The 22463-nt window shown below is 45.7% G+C and overlaps 1 protein-coding gene across 4 annotated transcripts in view; it reads right to left on the reverse strand.

Annotated features, from left to right (window-relative positions):
- Positions 1-4454: 4454 nt before the first annotated feature.
- Positions 4455-22463, reverse strand: part of PLEKHB1 (pleckstrin homology domain containing B1) — a 43055-nt gene continuing 25046 nt past the window's right edge. For all 4 annotated transcript variants that reach the window (XM_073548562.1, XM_073548563.1, XM_073548564.1 and 1 more), the window contains 4 exons: positions 19581-19683; positions 12079-12118; positions 5661-5760; positions 4455-4855 (listed from right to left, as the gene is read on the reverse strand). In XM_073548562.1, coding sequence (XP_073404663.1) covers positions 4722-4855; positions 5661-5760; positions 12079-12118; positions 19581-19683 — 377 coding nt within the window. In that variant the 3' untranslated portion in view covers positions 4455-4721. The remainder of the gene's footprint in view (positions 4856-5660; positions 5761-12078; positions 12119-19580; positions 19684-22463) is intronic.

Below are 22463 nucleotides of genomic sequence, written 5' to 3' on the forward strand. Positions count from 1 at the left end.
AGCTCCGCACACAGTATCATGGCCCTACAGCTCTACACACAGTATGATGGCCCTACAGCTCCACACACGGTATGATGGCCCTACAGCACCACACACAGTCTGATAGCCCTACAGCTCCGCACACAGTATGATGACCCCCATAGTCCCACACACAGTATGATGACCCTACAGCTCTGCACACAGTATGATGACCCCCATATTCCCATATACAGTATGATGGCCCTACAGCTCCACACACAGTATGATGGCCCTACAGCTCCACACACAGTATGATGGCCCTACAGCTCCACACACAGTATGATGATGCTACAGCTCCACACACAGTATGATGGCCCTACAGCTCCACGCACAGTATGATGGCCCGCACAGTCCCACACACAGTATGATGGCCCTACAGCTCCACACACAGTATGATGGCCCTACAGCTCCACACACAGTATGATGGCCCTACAGCTCCGCACACAGTATGATGGCCCTACAGCTCCGCACACAGTATGATGGCCCTACAGCTCCGCACACAGTATCATGGCCCTACAGCTCTACACACAGTATGATGGCCCTACAGCTCCACACACGGTATGATGGCCCTACAGCACCACACACAGTCTGATAGCCCTACAGCTCCGCACACAGTATGATGACCCCCATAGTCCCACACACAGTATGATGACCCTACAGCTCTGCACACAGTATGATGACCCCCATATTCCCATATACAGTATGATGGCCTACAGCTCCACACACAGTATGAGGGCCCTACAGCTCTGCACACAGTATGATGACCCCCATAGTCCCATATACAGTATGATGGCCCTACAGCTCCACACACAGTATGACGGCCTTACAGCTCCACACACAGTATCATGGCCCTACAGCTCCACACACAGTATGATGGCCCTACAGCTCCACACACACAGTATGATGGCCCCATAGTCCCACACACAGTATGATGGCCCTACAGCTCCACACACAGTATGATGGCCCTACAGCTCCGCACACAGTATGATGGCCCTACAGCTCCACACACAGTATGATGGCCCTACAGCTCCACACACGGTATGATGGCCCTACAGCACCACACACACAGTATGATGGCGCCATAGTCCCACACAGTATGATGGCCCTACAGCTCCACACACACAGTATGATGGCCCCATAGTCCCACACACAGTATGATGGCCCTACAGCTCCACACACAGTATGATGGCCCTACAGCTCCGCACACAGTATGATGGCCCTACAGCTCCACACACAGTATGATGGCCCTACAGCTCCACACACGGTATGATGGCCCTACAGCACCACACACAGTCTGATGGCCCTACAGCTCCGCACACAGTATGATGACCCCCATAGTCCCACACACAGTATGATGACCCTACAGCTCTGCACACAGTATGATGACCCCCATAGTCCCATATACAGTATGATGGCCCTACAGCTCCACGCACAGTATGACGGCCCTACAGCTCCACACACAGTATCATGGCCCTACAGCTCCACACACAGTATGATGGCCCTACAGCTCCACACACAGTATGATGGCCCTACAGCTCCACACACAGTATGATGGCCCTACAGCTCCACACACAGTATGATGGCCCTACAGCTCCACACACACAGTATGATGGCCCCATAGTCCCACACACAGTATGATGGCCCTACAGCTCCACACACAGTATGATGGCCCTAAAGCTCCGCACACAGTATGATGGCCCTACAGCTCCACACACAGTGTGATGGCCCTACAGCTCCACACACGGTATGATGGCCCTACAGCACCACACACAGTCTGATGGCCCTACAGCTCCGCACACAGTATGATGACCCCCATAGTCCCACACACAGTATGATGACCCTACAGCTCTGCACACAGTATGATGACCCCCATAGTCCCATATACAGTATGATGGCCCTACAGCTCCACACACAGTATGATGGACCCAGTATTTTATGCTATGATTAAGGGTCAAATATGATCCGAAACGCGTAAGCCTACACATGCTTTTATTATATGGTATTGTAATTTTTAATGATGGACTAAATAAAGGCTTTTTTTCATTTTTCTATATCGTGTGCTGGATCTACAAAAGTTTTTTTCAGCTCCACACAAACAGTATGATGGCCCCCCCCCATAGTCCCACACACAGTATGATGACCCCCATAGTCCCACACATACAGTAGGATGGCCCTCACAGACTCCCACATACAGTATGGCCATCCCAAAGCCCTCAGAAGGTATTGTGGCCCCATGTAGCCCCACACACATGTAGTATGATGCCCCCTGCACCCCTTCACATACAGAAGAAGGGCCCTTCCTTTGCACTCAGAATAGTGCACTGGCTAAATGGAAAAAAACAAACAAAAAAAACTACTTATTCCCATTTGTACAATGTGCTGCCTTGGTCTGTGATGTGTGAGACTCGATTCAGTGGAATTATTGTGCCTACTGCAGTGATACTTAGATGCAGCAGCTGAATGGTGGAGCACGGGGCTGACGGCTCCCTGCTCCACCACTATACTGTATCTGCGACCTGCTAGGGAAGAAATTTGGGGATGTTCTGCTGCAAAGAGATCTCAAAGATCCACCATAAAGACCAAGGAAATTTCCAAACAACACCATGAAGACCAAAGAGATCTCCAAACAACACCATGAAGACCAAGGAGACCTCCAAACAAGTCAAGGACAAAGTTGTTGAGAAGTACAAGTCAGGGTTGGGTTATAAAAAATATCCCAATCTCTGATGATCCCTGGAGCACCATCAAATCCATTATCATCAAATGCAGAGAACATGGCACCACAACAAACCTGCCAAGAGAGGCCGCCCACCAAAACTCTCAGTCCGGGCAAGGAGGGCATTAATCGGAGAGGCAGCACAGAGACCAAAGGTGACCCTGAAGGAGCTGCAGAGTTCCCAAACAAAAACTGGAGTATCTGTCCATACGACCACAATAAGCCGTACACTCCATAGAGGTGGCCTTTATGAAAGAGTGGGCAGAAAAAAGCCTTTACATACACACGAAAATTGTAAGGCTCGTTTTGAGTTTGTCAAAACACATAGGAGTCTCCCCAAATGTATGGAGGAAGGTGCTGTGGTCAGATGAGATCAAAACTGAACTTTTTGGCCACCAAAGTAAACGCTGTGTCTGGCACCAAACCAACACAGATGGCTATGATGCAGCAGCAGCTCACGTCGGGGGACTTGTATCTGCCCGGACATGGTATATCTCACTCCCCTGATGAAGCAGAATTGAGGAAACGCGTTGGGAGAAACCAATATGAGGGAGACCTCTGGTGGGACAGAATGTTGTCGATACCCCACATGCTGGTCACTATGAAGTCTTTGCCGGCGTTATGCGTTCCTTTATAATAACCGCTGAGTATATTCATGAACCACCTTGGGACAGCGGTAATCCTGCTCCCTGCGGCTCAGACATCAGTCGGAGGACATTACCTGACAGTGTGCATCATCTGTTCCCAGCCTGGGATTTATGGCATGCAATATTTAACCCACAGGGTCCGGAGTAGAATATTGTGGATATTTTCGCTCCCTGGGTTTGTTTGCTGCTGTTAGTTTCATCTCGTTGGCCTTTTAGTATATGTCATAGCGCATTCACCCTCAGTGGAGGTTTATAGGTCTGTTTCTGGGCCTCATACAGAGGAGAGTCCGCCCATTATTAGGACCTTTGGGTCCTCTGCTCTCTCTTCTCTTTGGTCTCTCGGCTATAAGCCCCATACTCTTACATCAGGACTGACATGACCTGCTACATCGGGCCAGACCTTAATCCAATGAAGACTCTGAGGTCAGACCTGAAGATCGCTGTCCACCAGCAGAAACATCTAACATGAAGGATCTGGAGCAGTTTTGTCTTGAGGAATCGGCAAAAATCCCAGTGACAAAATGTGGAAAGCTCATAGAGACTCATCCAAAGCGACTGCAGCTGTAATTGCCTCAAAAAGAGGCTCCGCAAAGTACTGACTTTAGGGGGATGAATAGTTATGAATACTGAAGTTTTCAGCTATTTTGTCCTATTTGCTTCACAATAAAAAGAAAAAACAAATGTTCACAGTTGCGAGCGTGCTCTCTACATGACCTGATGCAAAACCTCAAAAAAAACAAACAGTGAAATTCAAGAATGTGAAGTAGCAAAACACGGAAAATGCCAAAGGGGTGATTACTTTCGCAAGCCTCTGTATTTATTTGAAAAGCATTTCCCTAATATCTTCTCATTATCATACACGACTGAAGGTTCATCCCGGGTGAATCTCTGCCCAGGTCTCGCAGCAATATGAAATAAGAAGGATTTTCTCAGTATGGAGTTAAAGGGAACCCGTCACCCATTTCTTGACAGATCATGTAAAGCTATCATTCAATTGTGGGTTACACAAGGATTCTAGTAGGACTTTTGATCCCCCCTGACCCCGCAGTCCTCACGCTTTAGCGTCTCACACACACGATTTCATTTTCTTTTATTTTAAAATTTAAGATTTACATTCATCATTTTCAGACTTGTTACCGTTCTTAAAGCCGCAGTGAATATTTTTTTTTTTTCCTGAAACATCTTGATGCCTAAAACGATTCAATCACCGAGGATTCATAATCTAAAGTGGATCATATCGAACGGGAAATAAACGACTGGATAATAAAGAGTGAAGGTGGGACACAGTATACAGCGGAACCATGTCCTGTCCGGCCACGGCTCCTCTTCTAGTTGGGGCCCTAAAACCAGCAAGGCATCCAGAAGAGGGAATTGAGGGCTGAGGTGGCGAGGGCTGCAGACAGGAAGCCCACCGCCATGTGCTCCCCCAAAGTGCTGCTTCTGTCTCTGATGATAACGTGTGGCCCCCCGGGACCTGGGGTAAGAAAAAAAAAATCACCATCATCTGAAGACTTAGAGGCAAAAAAAATAAATAAAAACATTTGTCCCTTCCTTGTCCTGCTCACACAGCTGACACTTTGTTACAATGTATAAGTCTAGATAATGGTTTCAATGAAGGTAATATTGTATTATGACCAGTAGATGGCAGCATATACCCATCATGGAGACCATAAAGGAAGTTCATGCATCTGTTCTATTTGTTACATTTATTTATTTATTTATTTGAAGATCTTTGGAAACTGTCAGCAAGCTGCTGTTGATGGATCTCGACTTCACACCACATTCAGGACAATAATTAGTTCCAACCTATCGCCACCTTCTTTACATTAATTGCTTCACTGTATCCCCTCCGAAAAAAAAAAAAAGAAAGTGAAGTCACTTTGCAAAAAGTTATTAAAAATCTCCTACCGTTTTGTGTATTCAGCTCACATGGAGGATTATTTGCCTCCAGTTTAGTCTGACCCTGCAGTCACACTCGCTCCACGTCTGTCACCTACTTCTCGCTTATCTGCTAAATTATAAGGAAGACGTCGGGGACAGGTGGTTTGGAGTGTAACTGGCAGCATCAGTCCGCAGAGGAGCTGTATGCACAAAACGAGAAACAAAATATGTAAGGCACAGTGTTGATGAAGTAATTGGATAAAAAGGTGATTAAAAGCGATTAATGGTAACCTGCTTGCTGACTGTTTCCTGAAAGACGCAGTTTTGATTATTCAGGACTGGGATCAGGAAATGACAGATGGATCAGAATCAGATTCCCAGGCCCGATTGAGACGTACCGTAGCCGGGGCCATAGCAGCCGTGATTGACATACACGGCCCGATGGGAGTTTACTGGAACCGTCTGGTAGCTGTCATCATATGGATTATATAAGTACACCTGGGGGAGAGAAGGACACAGGTCACTGTCATATAGGACATTTTACATAATAGGCAGGAAATATGGATATGCAGAGAAATTAGTAACTTCTGTATCCTGGCAGCCACCACTAGGGGGAGCTCCCTATATACAGAGATACATGATAAGATCCTGTCTGCAGCCACCACTAGGGGGACCTCCCTGTATACAGAGATACATGATAAGATCCTGTCTGCAGCCACCACTAGGGGGCGCTCCCTGTATACAGAGATACATGATAAGATCCTGTCTGCAGCCACCACTAGGGAGAACTCCCTGTACACAGAGATACATGATAAGATCCTGTCTGCAGCCACCACTAGGGGGAGCTCCCTGTATACAGGGATACATGATAAGAACTTGCCTGCAGTCACCACTAGGGGGAGCTCCCTGTATACAGAGATACATGATAAGATCCTGTCTGCAGCCACCACTAGGGGGAGCTCCCTGTATACAGAGATGCATGATAAGATCCTGACTGCAGCCACCACTAGGGGGGGCTCCCTGTATACAGAGATACATGATAATATACTCTCTATAGTCACCACTAGGGGGAGCTCCCTGTATACAGAGATACATGATAAGATCCTGTCTGCAGTCACTACTAGGGGGAGCTCCCTGTATACAGAGATACATGATAAGAACTTGTCTGCAGTCACTACTAGGGGGAGCACCCTGTATACAGAGATACATGATAAGATCCTGACTGCAGCCACCACTAGGGGGAGCTCCCTGTATACAGAGATATATGATAATATACTCTCTACAGTCACCACTAGGGGGAGCTCCCTGTATACAGAGATACATGATAAGATCCTGTCTGCAGTCACTACTAGGGGGAGCTCACTGTGTACAGAGATACATGATAAGATCATGTCTGCAGCCACCACTAGGGGGAGCTCCCTGTACACAGAGATACTTGATAATATACTCTCTACAGTCACCACTAGGGGGAGCTCGCTGTATACAGAGATACATGATAATATACTCTCTACAGTCACCACTAGGGGGAGCTCCCTGTATACAGAGATACATGATAATATACTCTCTACAGTCACCACAAGGGGGAGCTCCCTGTATACAGAGATACATGATAAGATCCTGTCTGCAGTCATCACTAAGGGGAGCTTCCTGTACACAGAGATACATGATAAGATCCTGTCTGCAGCCACCACTAGGGGGAGCTCCCTGTATATAGAGATACATGATAAGATCCTGTCTGCAGTCACCACTAGGGGGAGCTCCCTGTTTTCAGAGATACATGATAAGATTCTGTCTGCAGTCACCACTAGGAGGAGCTCCCTGTATACAGAGATACATGATAATATCCTGTCTGCAGCCACCACTAGGGGGAGCTCCCTGTATACAGAGATACATGATAAGATCCTGTCTGCAGCCACCACTAGGGGGAGCTCCCTGTATATAGAGATACATGATAAGATCCTGTCTGCAGCCACCACTAGGGGGGAGCTCCCTGCATACAGAGATACATGATAAGATCCTGTCTGCAGTCACCACTAGGGGGAGCTCCCTGTATACAGAGATACATGATAAGATTCTCTCTGCAGTCACCACTAGGGGGAGCTCCCTATTTACAGAGGTACATGATAAGATCCTGTCTGAAGCCACCACTAGGGGGAGGTCCCTGTATACAGAGATACATGATAAGATCCTGTCTGAAGCCACCACTAGGGGAAGCTCCCTGTATACAGAGATAGATGATAAGATCCTGTCTGCAGTCACCAGTAGGGGGAGCTCCCTTTATATAGAGATACATGATAAGATTCTCTCTGCAGTCACCACTAGGGGGAGCTCCCTGTATACAGGGATACATGATAAGATCCTGTCTGCAGCCACCACTAGGGGGAGCTCCCTGTATACAGAGCTTACATGACAAGATCCTGTCTGCAGTCACCACTAGGGGGAGCTCCCTGTATATAGAGATACATGATAAGATCCTGTCTGCAGTCACCACTAGGGGGAGCTCCCTGTATATAGAGATACATGATAAGATCCTGTCTGCAGTCACCACTAGGGAGAGCTCCCTGTATACAGAAATACATGATAAGATCCTGTCTGAAGGCACCACTAGGGGGAGCGCCCTGTATACAGAGATACATGATAAGATCCTGTCTGCAGTCACCACTAGGGGGAGCTCCCTGTATACAGAGATACATGATAAGATCCTGTCTGCAGTCACCACTAAGGGGAGCTGTTATGATTGGGTCACTGAGGAGGAAAGCAAGACCACGCTAAGCCACAGAAAACCAGAGAGGTTGGTAACTAAGCGGATTGCAGATCCCTGATCCTATCCACACAACTAGCAGTAGCCGTGGAGCGTACCTACGATGATCCTAGATGCCTTGACACAGCTGGAGAATTAAATAACCCTAAAGCAAGAAAGGGGAAATCTAAACTGCCCCAGAGCAGACCCCAAAGGAATAGACAGCCCCCACATATGTATTATCGGTGAGACAAGATGAAAGCACAAACGCAGGTAGGAAAATAGACTGAGCAAACGATGGGGCCCACACTGACTAGACAGGACAGGAAAGGAAAGACGCTGTCTGCAATCACGCAAAAAACCCTGCAAAAAATGCCCAACATGTCTGATAGAAAAAACACTGAAGTTGCATGACTTCGCCCACTATATCAGCACTCTGGTATATTCTGAAAGCAGAGCAGAGCAAAGAGAGGCCAATCTAATATGGGACAAAAACAAACTGGTACAAGCAGTAACATAAGGATGGAAATTCAGCACAGACCCAGCCGGGGCTGGCTGACCACACAAAACTGAAATAGACAAAACCAAATCAAATGTGAACAATAGCAAAGAACATGTAGCTTGAGCATGCAGGGACTGAGCTGGAAACGTCAGACCTCAGGAAGCAGGAGAAAATCACCAGCAGGGATAGAGGGAGTCGGCTGTCTTATATCCAGTCAGAAACTCCAGATCTCCAGTCATCCTCCTCATTATCAGGTGGCAGGCCTCTGTTAATTATATCAGCTCCATTACCTCCAGTAACCACCAGAGGGAGCCCGGAAAGAGAACTCGCAACCCCTCTGTCAATACAACCAGCTCCACTACCTTCACTAGTAACCAGAGGTAGGCCAGAAAGCGAATTCACAACAGGGAGCTTTCTGTATACAGAGATACATGATAAGATCCTGTCTGCAGCCACCGCTAGGGGGAGCTCCCTGTATACAGAGATACATGATAAGATCCTGTCTGCAGCCACCACTAGGGGGAGCTCCCTGTATACAGAGATACATGGTAAGATCCTGTCTGCAGCCACCACCAGGGGGAGCTTCCTGTACACAGAGATACATGATAAGACTCTGTCTGCAGCCACCACTAGGAGAAGCTCCCTGTATACAGAGATACATGATAAGATCCTGTCTGCAGCCACCACTAGGGGGAGCTCCCTGTATACAGAGATACAAGATAAAATCCTGTCTGCAGCCACCACCAGGGGGAGCTTCCTGTTCACAGAGATACATGATAAGATCCTGTCTGCAGCCACCACTAGGGGGAGCTCCCTGTATACGGAGATACATGATAAGATACTATCTGCAGTCACCACTAGGGGGAGCTCCATGTATACAGAGATACATTATTATTATTTATTATTATTTATTTATATCGCACCATTGGTTCCATGGTGCTGTACATGAGAAGGGGTTACATACAGATTACAGATATCACTTACAGTAAACAAACTAACAATCACAGACTGATACAGAGGAGAGAGGACCCTGCCCTTTCGGGCTTACATGCTACAGGATGGTGGGGAAGGAGACAGTAGGTTGGGGGGGTTGCAGCAGTTCCGGTGTTGGTTGAGGTGATATCACCAGTAGTGGTGAGAGAGAAGGAGGTAGCGGGGTCATTGCAGGCTGTAGGCTTTCCTGAAGAGATGGGTTTTCAGGTTCCGTCTGAAGGATCCAAATGTGGTTGATAGTCGGACTTGTTAGGGCAAAGAATTCCAGAGAATAGGGGCTATTCGGGAGAAGTCTTGGAGGCGGTTGGGTGAGGAGCGAATAAGTGTAGAGGAGAGAAGGAGGTCTTGGGAGGACCGGAGATTACATGAGGGAAGACATCGGGAGATTAGTGCAGAGAAATATGGGGGAGACAGGTTATAGCTGGCCTTGTAGGTCAGAATTAGTAATTTGAACTGGATACCCTGAGGGAATGGGAGCCAGTGAAGAGATTTGCAGAGGGGAGAAGCGGAGGAGTAGTGAGGAGAGAGATGAATTAGTCGGGCAGCAGCAGAGTTAAGGATGGACTGGAGAGGTGCGAGGGTGTTGGCAGGGAGACCACAGAAAAAAATGTTGCAGTAGTCGAGGCGGGAGATGATGGGGGCATGCACAAGCATTTTAGTAGATTGAGGGTTGAGGAAAGGACGGATTCTGGAAATATTTTTGAGCTGGAGGCGACAGGAGGTTGAAAGAGCTTGGATGTGAGGTTTGAAGGACAGGGCAGAGTCAAAGGTTACACCGAGGCAGCGGACTTCTGGTACTGGGGAAAGTGTGATGTCATTAATTGTTATAGCTAGGTCGGGTAAAGAAGATCTGTGAGATGGCGGAAAGATGATGAGTTCATATTTGTCTACATTGAGTTTTAGGAAGCGAGAGGAGAAGAAGGAGGATATGGCTGATACACACTCTGGGATTCTGGACAGCAGAGAGGTGACGTCTGGGCCAGAGAGGTAGATCTGAGTGTCGTCAGCATAAAGGTGGTACTGGAATCCGTGGGACTTTATGAGTTGCCCCAGACCAAGTGAATAGATTGAGAAGAGTAGGGGTCCTAGAACAGAGCCTTGGGGGACTCCAACAGACAGAGGGTGGGATGAGGAGGTAGTGTGGGAGTGGGAGACGCTGAATGTGCGGTTGGAAAGGTGTGAGGAGATCCAGGATAGGGCAAGGCCTTTGATGCCGAAGGAGGAGAGAATCTGTAGTAGGAGGCAGTGGTCAACTGTGTCAAATGCAGAGGACAGATCTAGAAGGAGGAGTATAGAGTATTGTCCATTTGATTTGGCTGTAAGTAGGTCGATAGTAATTTTGGTCAGGGCTGTCTCAGTGGAGTGATGGGGGCGGAAACCAGATTGTAGATTGTCAAAGAGAAAGTTAGATGATAGGTGGGAGGAAAGTTCAGCGTGGACGTGCTGTTCCAGGAGTTTGGAAGCGAATGGGAGCAGTGATATTGGGCGATAGCTGGACATAGCGGTTGGGTCGAGGGTTGGCTTTTTAAGGATAGGCGTGTTTGTGGCATGCTTGAAAGCAGAAGGGAAGGTACCGGACGTTAATGATAGGTTGAAGAGGTGAGTTAGGGATGGGATAAGTGAGGTGGTGAGGTTGTGGAGGAGGTGGGATGGGATGGGGTCAAGTGCACAGGTCGTGAGGTGCGATTTGGAGAAGAGGCGATTAAGCTCCCCTTCAGTGATGTTGGAGAGTGAGGTACATGAAAAGATCCTGTCTGCAGCCACCACTAGGGGGAGCTCCCTGTATACAGAGATACATGATAAGATCCTGTCTGCAGCCACCACTAGGGGAAGCTCCCTGTATACAGAGATACATGATAAGATTCTGTCTGCAGCCACCACTAGAGGAAGATCCCTGTATACAGACATACATGATAAGATCCTGTCTGCAGACACCACTAGGTGGAGCTCCCTGTATACAGAGATACATGATAAGATTCTGTCTGCAGCCACCACTAGAGGGAGATCCCTGTATACAGAGATACATGATAAGATCCTGTCTGCAGACACCACTAGGTGGAGCTCCCTGTATACAGAGATACATGATAAGATCCTGTCTGCAGCCACCACTAGGGGGAGCCCCCTACATACAGAGATACATGATAAGATCCTGTCTGCAGACACCACTAGGTGGAGCTCCCTGTATACAGAGATACATGATAAGATTCTGTCTGCAGCCACCACTAGAGGGAGATCCCAGTATACAGAGATACATGATAAGATCCTGTCTGCAGACACCACTAGGTGGAGCTCCCTGTATACAGAGATATATGAGAAGATTCTGTCTGCAGCCACCACTAGGGAGAGCTCCCTGTGTGCAGTGTTATTACTGAGTTATTTGTGCAGTGAGCTCCCTCTAGTGGTGGCTGCAAGGGGAGAGGAATTTAGCATTCAGCGCCAAGTCTATAGCGAGGTCGCAGGGAGTTGTGTATTTTACTGTATTAGATGTGCAGTAGACTGCCTCCGCATGCTGCACAGACTTGTTTCTAGGCTTCTCTTGAAATCTCTATGGGAATGTAGTAAGTTCAGAAAATGTTCTCACCAGCTGGGATCTCGCGTCCTGTAATGCAAACTTCCAAGCGCTTAAAAAAAAAGAATAAAATAGAAATCACAGATAGTTCTAGTCAGAGAGGCCACAGTCCTCCAGCAGTGCAGAATGCGTCACCACAGAAAAAAATATACCTTAGAATGCCTGAGGTACTGTTTATGTTGTAGTGATACTATATATGTGTACATTGTGGCAGTACTATTAATGTGTACAGAACGGCAGCACTATTTGTGTGTACAATAAGGTACCATTATTTGTGTACAGTACGGTGATGCTACTTGTGTACAGTATGACACCACTCTTTATGCGTACACTACAGAGACACTATTTATGTGTACTGCATAACATCACTAATTATGTGTACATTACAGTTATAATACATGTGTACAGAATGACAGCACAATTTACATGTACAATATAATAGCATTATTTGTGTACAGTACAGTAATACTACTTGTGCACAGTATGGCAGCACTATGTGTACATTAAAGTGCTACTATTTAGTATGGCAGTATTGTTTAGTACCAATTTATGAGTACAGTTTGGCGTTATTATATTGTATATTAAGTTGTTTCATAGTTAAAACAGTTGAAAAAATAAAATACATTTGTCCATCAAGTTCAACGAGGGGATGGGAGAATATGTGGATGAAGGGAAGAGATATGGGTAAATATTAGGGGGCTGATTCACGGAGGTGCTTACGCAATGTGTGTAGCTTAGGTGGGATGTGGCGCCCCAATAACTTTACTTTCCCCATTGATCCAGAGGAAAGTAAAATATTCATGAAGCGTCAGTGCTGACTTATGTTCCTTATTACCCTGTATCTGTATTACTTAGTGATCCTCAACACTCATCCGGCTCCGATTATAGCGATTCTCAACTGTTGGAAGAAACTGAGTTATCAAACACCCGAGGGTGAACTCTGACCTGGGAGAACCCTCCATATGGCGCTACACTGCAGATCACACTGTGCAAGGTGAGGTTAATAGAGAAGAGGTGCTGAGCATTACTGCACATATAAGATTTACTGCAACAAAACTGTGAACAATATTCCAAATCTACAATAAAAATCCTGCAACCTCCAGAGCTGAAATCTCCTAACATTTCCTGCTTGTACAGTGACTGCACATTGTAGAATCATTTAACATAGGAGAAGCTAACTGTCCATCTGCATCATAGGAGATCAGCTAAACTGCTGGGGCACATCTGTCCTCAAGCCTGCAGAACTCTGAGTGATGATCAGTATTGTAATGTATGTACACAGTGACTGCACCAGCAGAATAGTGAGTGCAGCTCTGGAGTATAATACAGGATGTAACTCAGGATCAGTAATGAAATGTATGTACACAGTGACTGCACCAGCAGAATAGTGAGTGCAGCTTTGGAGTATAATACAGAATATAACTCAGGATCAGTAATGTAATGTATGTACACAGTGACTGCACCAGCAGAATAGTGAGCGCAGCTCTGGAGTATAATACAGGATGTAACTCAGGATCAGTAATGTAATGTATGTACATAGTGACTGCACCAGCAGAATAGTGAGTGCAGCTCTGGGGTATAATACAGGATGTAACTCAGGATCAGTAATGTAATGTATGTACACAGTGACTGCACCAGCAGAATAGTGAGTGCAGCTCTGGGGTATAATCAGGGCCGGTTTTAGGCAAAGTGGGGCCCTAAGCAAAGATTAAAATGGGGCCCCAAAAGCTAACATATTGCACATCACACAGAAGCATTTCGGTTGTATTTATATACGCTAAGTTCAGGCCGCTAAATGAGTGTGAGCGACAATATTGAAGTCGCTCAACACTTGTTTCCCGGCCTCTTTCTACCGTCTGAGAAAGAATGATGGGGACAGAACAATCACTAATGGATCACTAACAAATCACCATACAGTATCATGTTATCAGCAGCACATCTACAGTTTACACCCCATAGTCCTCCATATATTATAATAAACTCCTCAGTTCTCCATATTGCATAATTCACTCCCCATAGTCCTCCATATTTTATAATACACTCCCTATAGTCCTCCATATAATATAATGTACTCCATAGTCCTCCATATAGTATAATACACTCCTCAGTCCTCCATATAGTATAATACACTCCCCATAGTCCTCAATATAGTATAATACACTCCCCATAGTCCTCCATATATTAAAATACACTGCTCAGTCCACCATATAGTATAATACACTCCTCATAGTGCTCCATATAGTATAATGCACCGCCATAGTCATTCATGTAGTACAATTCACTTCCCATAGTATAATGCACACCATAGTTCATCATATAATGTATTCTCCATAGTCCTCAATACAGTATAATGCAGCCCACATAGAGCATAATGCAGCCACCCCACAGAGTATAATGCAGCCCCGCCATACAATATAATGTAATCCCCATAGAATATAATGCAGCCCCCCTCTTATAGTATAATGCAGCCACCCCTTAGAGCATAATGCAGCTACCCCTCAGAGTATAATGCAGCTATTCCACAGAATATAATGTAACCCCCCATAGAATATAATGCAGCCCCTCCATAGAATATATGGCAACCCCCTCATAGAGTATAATGCAGCCCCTTATATAGTATAATGTAGCCCTTCTCAAATAGTATAATGCAGCCCCCATAGAATATAATAAAGCCCCCATACAATATAATCTAGCCCCCACAGATAATGCTGCCCCCCCATAGAATACAATGTAGCCTCCTCATATAGTATAATGTAGCCCCCTCATAGAGTATGATGCAATCACCGCCCATAGACTATAATAAATATAATACAGCCCCCATAGAATATAATGTAGCCCCAAATAGAATAAAATACTGCCCACCTCCCCATAGAATATAATGTAAGCCCCCATATTATATAACACAGCCTCCCCCATAGATTATAATGTAAAATGTACCCCCTTGGTATATAACTCAGCTGCATAGTATAAAGCACAGCACCACCATGGTATATAGAACAGCCCACCATGGTATATAGCACAGTACCACATGGTATATAGCACAGCCCACCATGGTATATAGCCCAGCATGGTATGTAGCCCAGCACCACATGGTATATAGCCCATCATGGTATATAGCCCAGCACCACATGGTATATAGCCCAGCACAGTATACAGCCCAGCATAGTATACAGCCCAGCACAGTATACAGCCCAGCATAGTATATAGCCCAGCACAGTATAGAGCCCAGCATAGTATACAGCCCAGCATAGTATATAGCCCAGCATAGTATAGAGCCCAGCACAGTATATAGCCCAGCATAGTATACAGCCCAGCATAGTATACAGCCCAGCACAGTATACAGCCCAGCACAGTATACAGCCCAGCACAGTATACAGCCCAGCATGGTATATAGCCCAGCACAGTATACAGCCCAGCATTGTATACAGCCCAGCATAGTATATAGCCCAGCACAGTATACAGCCCAGCACAGTATACAGCCCAGCACAGTATACAGCCCAGCATGGTATATAGCCCAGCACAGTATACAGCCCAGCATAGTATACAGCCCAGCACAGTATAGAGCCCAGCATAGTATATAGCCCAGCACAGTACAGAGCCCAGCATAGTATACAGCCCAGCATAGTATAGAGCCCAGCACAGTATATAGCCCAGCACAGTATATAGCCCAGCACAGTATATAGCCCAGCATAGTATACAGCCCAGCATAGTATACAGCCCAGCACAGTATACAGCCCAGCACAGTATACAGCCCAGCACAGTATACAGCCCAGCATGGTATATAGCCCAGCACAGTATACAGCCCAGCATTGTATACAGCCCAGCATAGTATATAGCCCACCATAGTATACAGCCCAGCATGGTATATAGCCCACCATAGTATACAGTCCAGCATGGTATACAGCCCAGCACAGTATACAGCCCAGCATGGTATATAGCCCAGCATAGTATACAGCCCACCATGGTATATAGCCCACCAATGCCACAATAGTATATAACCCAGCACAGTATACAGCCCAGCATGGTATAAAGCCCACCAATGCCACCATAGTATATAGCCCAGCACAGAGTATAGCCCAGCATAGCATATAGCCGCTCCCCCCCAGAAAGGCCCCACAGTCCAGTACTCACACTGATATAATAAAAAAAAACAAAAAACTATTCTCACCTTCTCCTTGTGCCCGCGCTGCTGGCTGCTCCTGTCTCCTGCTCTGCCAGCACACAGTGAGAATGCGATGATGTCGTCGCGCACCCGCTGTGTCAGTGGCAGAGCGGGGAATGATGGGAGAGGGAGCGTTGGCTGACGCTCTCTCCTCCATTATTGCTTTGAACTGTACTGGCAGTCGCCGGTATAGTTCAATGCGGTGGCGGGGGGAGTCGGCACTGGGGGAAAGCGGGCCCCCTGCTTCAAGGGGCCCTATAGCAGCTGTGTGAAGTGCCGCTAGCTGGGGGCCCCTGGGGGAGCGGGGGCCCTAGGCAGCTGCCTGGTCTGCCTGCCCCTAACGCCGGCCCTGGGTATAATCAGAGGCGTATCCAGGGGGGGGGAGCCGGGGCAGCTGCCCCGGGCGCAGCCAGCAGGGGGGCGCAGTCGGGCCGCCTAATGCAGCGGTCCGCAGTGTCTCCCCCCGGCGGCTGCGTTCTGCCGCTCCCCATCCTGTCAGTCGGCTGTTCTCTGTGACGGCTGTCAAGCTGACAGCCGGCGCAGAGAAGGAGGCCGCGCCGGCTCCCAGGCAGCAATTGTACTGGCGTCTATACAGACGCCTGTACAATTGAAGCTCTACGTCAGCAGCGTGATCATGTCATGTGATCACGCTGCTGACGTCACTCCCCGGCGCCCAGAGCAATCGCTGGTGGTAAGTGTGCTCCTCTGTGGAGCTGAAGAACCACCGAAGATGGGAGATGGGGGGGTGTTAATGAGTGGGGGGGTTATTGAGTGGGGATGGGGGTTAATGAGTGGGGGTTAAAGTGTGGGGGTTAATGAGTGGAGATGGGGTTTAATGTGGGGATGGGGTTAATGATGGGGGGTTATTGAGTGGAGATGGGGGTTAATGTGGGGATGGGTGTTAATGAGTGGAGATGGGGGTTAAAGTGTGGGGGTTAATGTGGAGATGGGGGTTAATGTGGGGATGGGGTTAATGAGTGGGGGGTTATTGAGTGGAGATGGGGGTTAATGTGGGGATGGGGGTTAATGTGGAGATGGGGGTTAATGAGTGGGGGGGTTAAAGTGTTGGGGTTAAAGTGTTGGGGTTAACGTGGGGATGGGGTTAATGAGTGGAGATGGGGGTTAATGAGTGGAGATGGGGGTTAATGAGTGGAGATGGGGGTTAATGAGTGGAGATGGGGGTTAATGTGTGGGGGTTAAAGTGTTGGGGTTAATGTGGGGATGGGGGTTAATGAGTGTGGGGGTTAATGAGTGGAAATGGGGGTTAATGTGGGGATGGGGGTTAATAAGTGGGGGGTTAATGTATGGGGGTTAATGAGTGGGAATGGGGGTTAATGAGTGGGGATGGGGGTTAATGAGTGGGGGTACATAATGTGTGGGGGGATTTGGGAGTAGGGACGAGGGATTATTGAGTGGGGATGGGGGATACTTAATGTGTGGGGGGATTTGGGAGTAGGGACGAAGGATTATTGAGTGGGGATGGGGATACTTAATGTGTGGGGGGATTTGGAGTGGGGATGGTATTTAACGTGTGTGGGGAGATTTGAGGACACAAAATGAAGAGTATGTATGAGGGCATATATGAGGAAGCAGTATGGGGGATGGGTGCAGACAGTAAGGGGTGCGAACGGGTGAATGTATGTGGGCACAGTATGGGGAGTGAGGGTGATGGGATGTGTGGTGGATTTGGGATGGGGGGATTTGGAGTGGGGATGGTATTTAACGTGTGTGGGGAGATTTGAGGACACAAAATGAAGAGTATGTATGAGGGCATATATGAGGAAGCAGTATGGGGGATGGGTGCAGACAGTAAGGGGTGCGAACGGGTGAATGCATGTGGGCACAGTATGGGGAATGAGAGTGATGGGATGTGTGCAGACACAGTATGGGGAGTCAGGGATATGTGTGAGCAGGCAGTACAGAGAGTGAGGGGGTAAATATATGAGGAGACAGTATGGTGAACAGGAGGATGATAGAGGAGACAGTATGAGGAGGGAGGGGAATAGTGTGAGGAGACAGTATATTGCAGACATTTTTATTTAGGGGCATTATAATGACATTTCTATCTTTAAGGGCATCGTGTGGGGATTTGCTGCAGAAGACCGGAGAAGATGGAAGTCTGCAGATACGAGATGTGGATGAGAAAACTCATCATGGGGTCTAGAAGAAAAGGAGACTGACTGCAGAGACGACGTCATCTATAAGGTACCTGGATGTAAATGTTATTTGTGATACGGACTAATTCTCATGTTTTTATTTGTTAGGAACATTAAAGGGGTTGTCCAGGTTTGTGCTGAGTCTGCAGTCATTCTATGTGACTGCAGACTTCTGAATTCTCACAGTGCTCACTGAACGCTGTCAGGATTCTCTCGTGCTGGTAATTTACATACATGCGGTCACATGCTGACTAGACATGTGTGGCCTCACTCAATGAAAATGAACGGAGCGAGGCCGGGCACGTCTAGTCGGAATGTGGCCAGAAGTATATAAATCACATACTTGTGCTGACATGACTGTACATCGGCAAGGGAGGATCCAAAAAGTGTGCAGTGCATTCGTTGTGAGAATTCAGAAGCTGCAATGTCAGGATTCAGCTCTGCAGGTTCCAGTAGTCATCACACGGACACTTCACTCATATGCGATTTTCATAGTTATGGTCCTGTGACAACGAGCTTCTCTTCCTGCTTTCAGTTTTTTACTGAACATTGAGAGCATTAGGGAGAGCAGCTCGTGGGTACATGGCTAAGTGTGCAAGTCACATATGTACTTTTTTTTGGGGGGGGGGGGAGCCGAACCAAATTCTTGCCCCGGGTGCCAGAAAGCCTAGATACGCCTCTGGGTATAATACAGGATGTAACTCAGGATCAGTAATGTAATGTATGTACACAGTGACTGCACCAGCAGAATAGTGAGTGCAGATCTGGGGTATAATACAGGATGTAACTCAGGATCAGTAATGTATGTATACAGTGACTGCACCAGCAGAATAGTGAGTGCAGCTCTGGGGTATAATACAGGATGTAACTCAGGATCAGTAATGTATGTATACAGTGACTGCACCAGCAGAATAGTGAGTGCAGCTCTGGGGTATAATACAGGATGTAACTCAGGATCAGTAATGTAATGTATGTATACAGTGACTGCACCAGCAGAATAGTGAGTGCAGCTCTGGGGTATAATACAGGAGGTGACTTAGAATATGAAAACATTTTATTATCTTTATCAGTACAAAAAAATCCCACAAGAATCACATGAGGATTGGTAAGGAAACTGCTTCAAAGAAAAATACATTAAAACAAATCATGTCATCTGACTACAAGGATGTTGCCTCTATGTTGCCTCAGATACTCACACAGCGTCGTCCTCGCTCTCTGCGCACAGCAACAGCCGGCAGTGATCTCTCATATCTATTGTTAGTAATGATTCCTGGTTACTTCCCTCTGGAGGCGGAATATCTGCAGGGAAGACATTAATATATTACAGCCCTGATGGAAGAGAAATCTTACACGACATAAGGAATGTAGTACTATATGGAATATTATGCTGGTATAACCTGGGCATCTCCTGTATATAATTATACATGTACAGCTGGTATAACCTGGGCATCTCCTGTATATAATTATATATGTACAGCTGGTATAACCTGGGTATCTCCTGTATATAATTATATATGTACAGCTGGTATAACCTGGGTGTCTCCTGTATATAATGATATATGTACAGCTGGTATAACCTGGGCATCACTTGTATATAATTATATATGTACAGCCGGTATAACCTGGGTATCCCCTGTATATAATTATATATCTACAGCTGGTATAACCTGGGCATCTCCTGTATATAATTATATATGAACAGCTGGTATAACCTGGGCATCTCCTGTATATAATTATATATGTACAGCCGGTATAACCTGGGTATCCCCTGTATATAATTATATATCTACAGCTGGTATAACCTGGGCATCTCCTGTATATAATTATACATGTACAGCTGGTATAACCTGGGCATCTCCTGTATATAATTATATATGTACAGCTGGTATAACCTGGGCATCTCCTGTATATAATTATATATCTACAGCTGGTATAACCTGGGCATCTCCTGTATATAACTATATATGTACAGCCGGTATAACCTGGGTATCTCCTGTATATAATTATATATGTACAGCTGGTATAACGTGGGCATCTCCTGTCTATAATTATATATGTACAGATGGTATAACCTGGGTATCTCCTGTCTATAATTATATATGTACAGCCGGTATAACCTGGGCATCTCCTGTATATAATTATATACGTACAGCTGGTATAACCTGGGTATCTCCTGTATATAATTATACATGTACAGCTGGTATAACCTGGGCATCTCCTGTATATAATTATACATGTACAGCTGGTATAACCTGGACATCTCCTATATAAAATTATATGTGTATAGATGGTATAACCTGGGTATCTCCTGTCTATAATTATATATGTACAGCCGGTATAACCTGGGCATCTCCTGTATATAATTATATACGTACAGCTGGTATAACCTGGGTATCTCCTGTATATAATTATACATGTACAGCTGGTATAACCTGGGCATCTCCTGTATATAATTATATATGTACAGCTGGTATAACCTGGACATCTCCTATATAAAATTATATGTGTATAGATGGTATAACCTGGGTATCTCCTGTCTATAATTATATATGTACAGCCGGTATAACCTGGGCATCTCCTGTATATAATTATATACGTACAGCTGGTATAACCTGGGTATCTCCTGTATATAATTATACATGTACAGCTGGTATAACCTGGGCATCTCCTGTATATAATTATATATGTACAGCTGGTATAACCTGGACATCTCCTATATAAAATTATATGTGTATAGATGGTATAACCTGGGTATCTCCTGTCTATAATTATATATGTACAGCCGGTATAACCTGGGCATCTCCTGTATATAATTATATATGTACAGCTGGTATAACCTGGGCATCTCCTGTATATAATTATATATGTACAGCTGGTATAACCTGGGCATCTCCTGTATATAATTATATATGTACAGCTGGTATAACCTGGGCATCTCCTGTATATAATTATATGGACCATGCTGGTATAACCCGGGCGTCTCCTGTACATAATTATATATGTACAGCTGGTATAACCTGGACATGTCCTGTACATAATTATATATGTACAGCTGGTATAACCTGGTCATCTCCTGTATATAATTATATATGTACAGCCGGTATAACCTGGTCATCTCCTGTATATAATTATATATGTACAGCCGGTATAACCTGGGCATCTCCTGTATATAATTATATATGTACATCCGGTATAACCTGGGCATCTCCTGTATATAATTATATATGTACAGCTGGCATAACCTGGGCATCTCCTGTATATAATTATATATGTACAGCTGGTATAACCTGGGTATCTCCTGTATATAATTATATATGTACAGCCGGTATAACCCGGGCATCTCCTGTATATAATGATATATGTACAGTTGGTATAACCTGGGCATCTCCTGTATATAATTATATATGTACAGCTGGTATAACCTGGGCATCTCCTGTATAAAATTATATATGTACAGCCGGTATAACCTGGGCATCCCCTGTATATAATTATATATGTACAGCCGGTATAACCTGGGTATCTCCTGTATATAATTATATATGTACAGCCGGTATAACCTGGGTATCTCCTGCATATAATTATATATGTACAGCCGGTATAACCTGGGCATCTCCTGTATATAATTATATATGTACAGCTGGTATAACCTGGGCATCTCCTGTGTATAATTATATATGTACAGCCGGTATAACCTGGGTATCTCCTGTATATAATTATATATGTACAGCCGGTATAACCTGGGCATCTCCTGTATATAATTATATATGTACAGCCGGTATAACCTGGGCATCTCCTGTATATAATTATATATGTACAGCCGGTATAACTTGGGCATCTCCTGTATATAATTATATATGTACAGCCGGTATAACCTGGGCATCTCCTGTATATAATTATATATGTACAGCTGGTATAACCTGGGCATCTCCTGTATATAATTATATATGTACAGTCGGTGTAACCTGGGCATCTCCTGTATATAATTATATATGTACAGCCGGTATAACCTGGGCATCTCCTGTATATAATATATATGTACAGCTGGTATAACCTGGACATCTCCTGTATATAATTATATA

This window comes from Dendrobates tinctorius, unplaced genomic scaffold (assembly GCF_039654945.1).
Source record: "Dendrobates tinctorius isolate UK_male_01 unplaced genomic scaffold, ASM3965494v1 ptg000157l, whole genome shotgun sequence".
In the NCBI taxonomy this organism is placed as follows: Eukaryota; Metazoa; Chordata; class Amphibia; order Anura; family Dendrobatidae; genus Dendrobates; species Dendrobates tinctorius.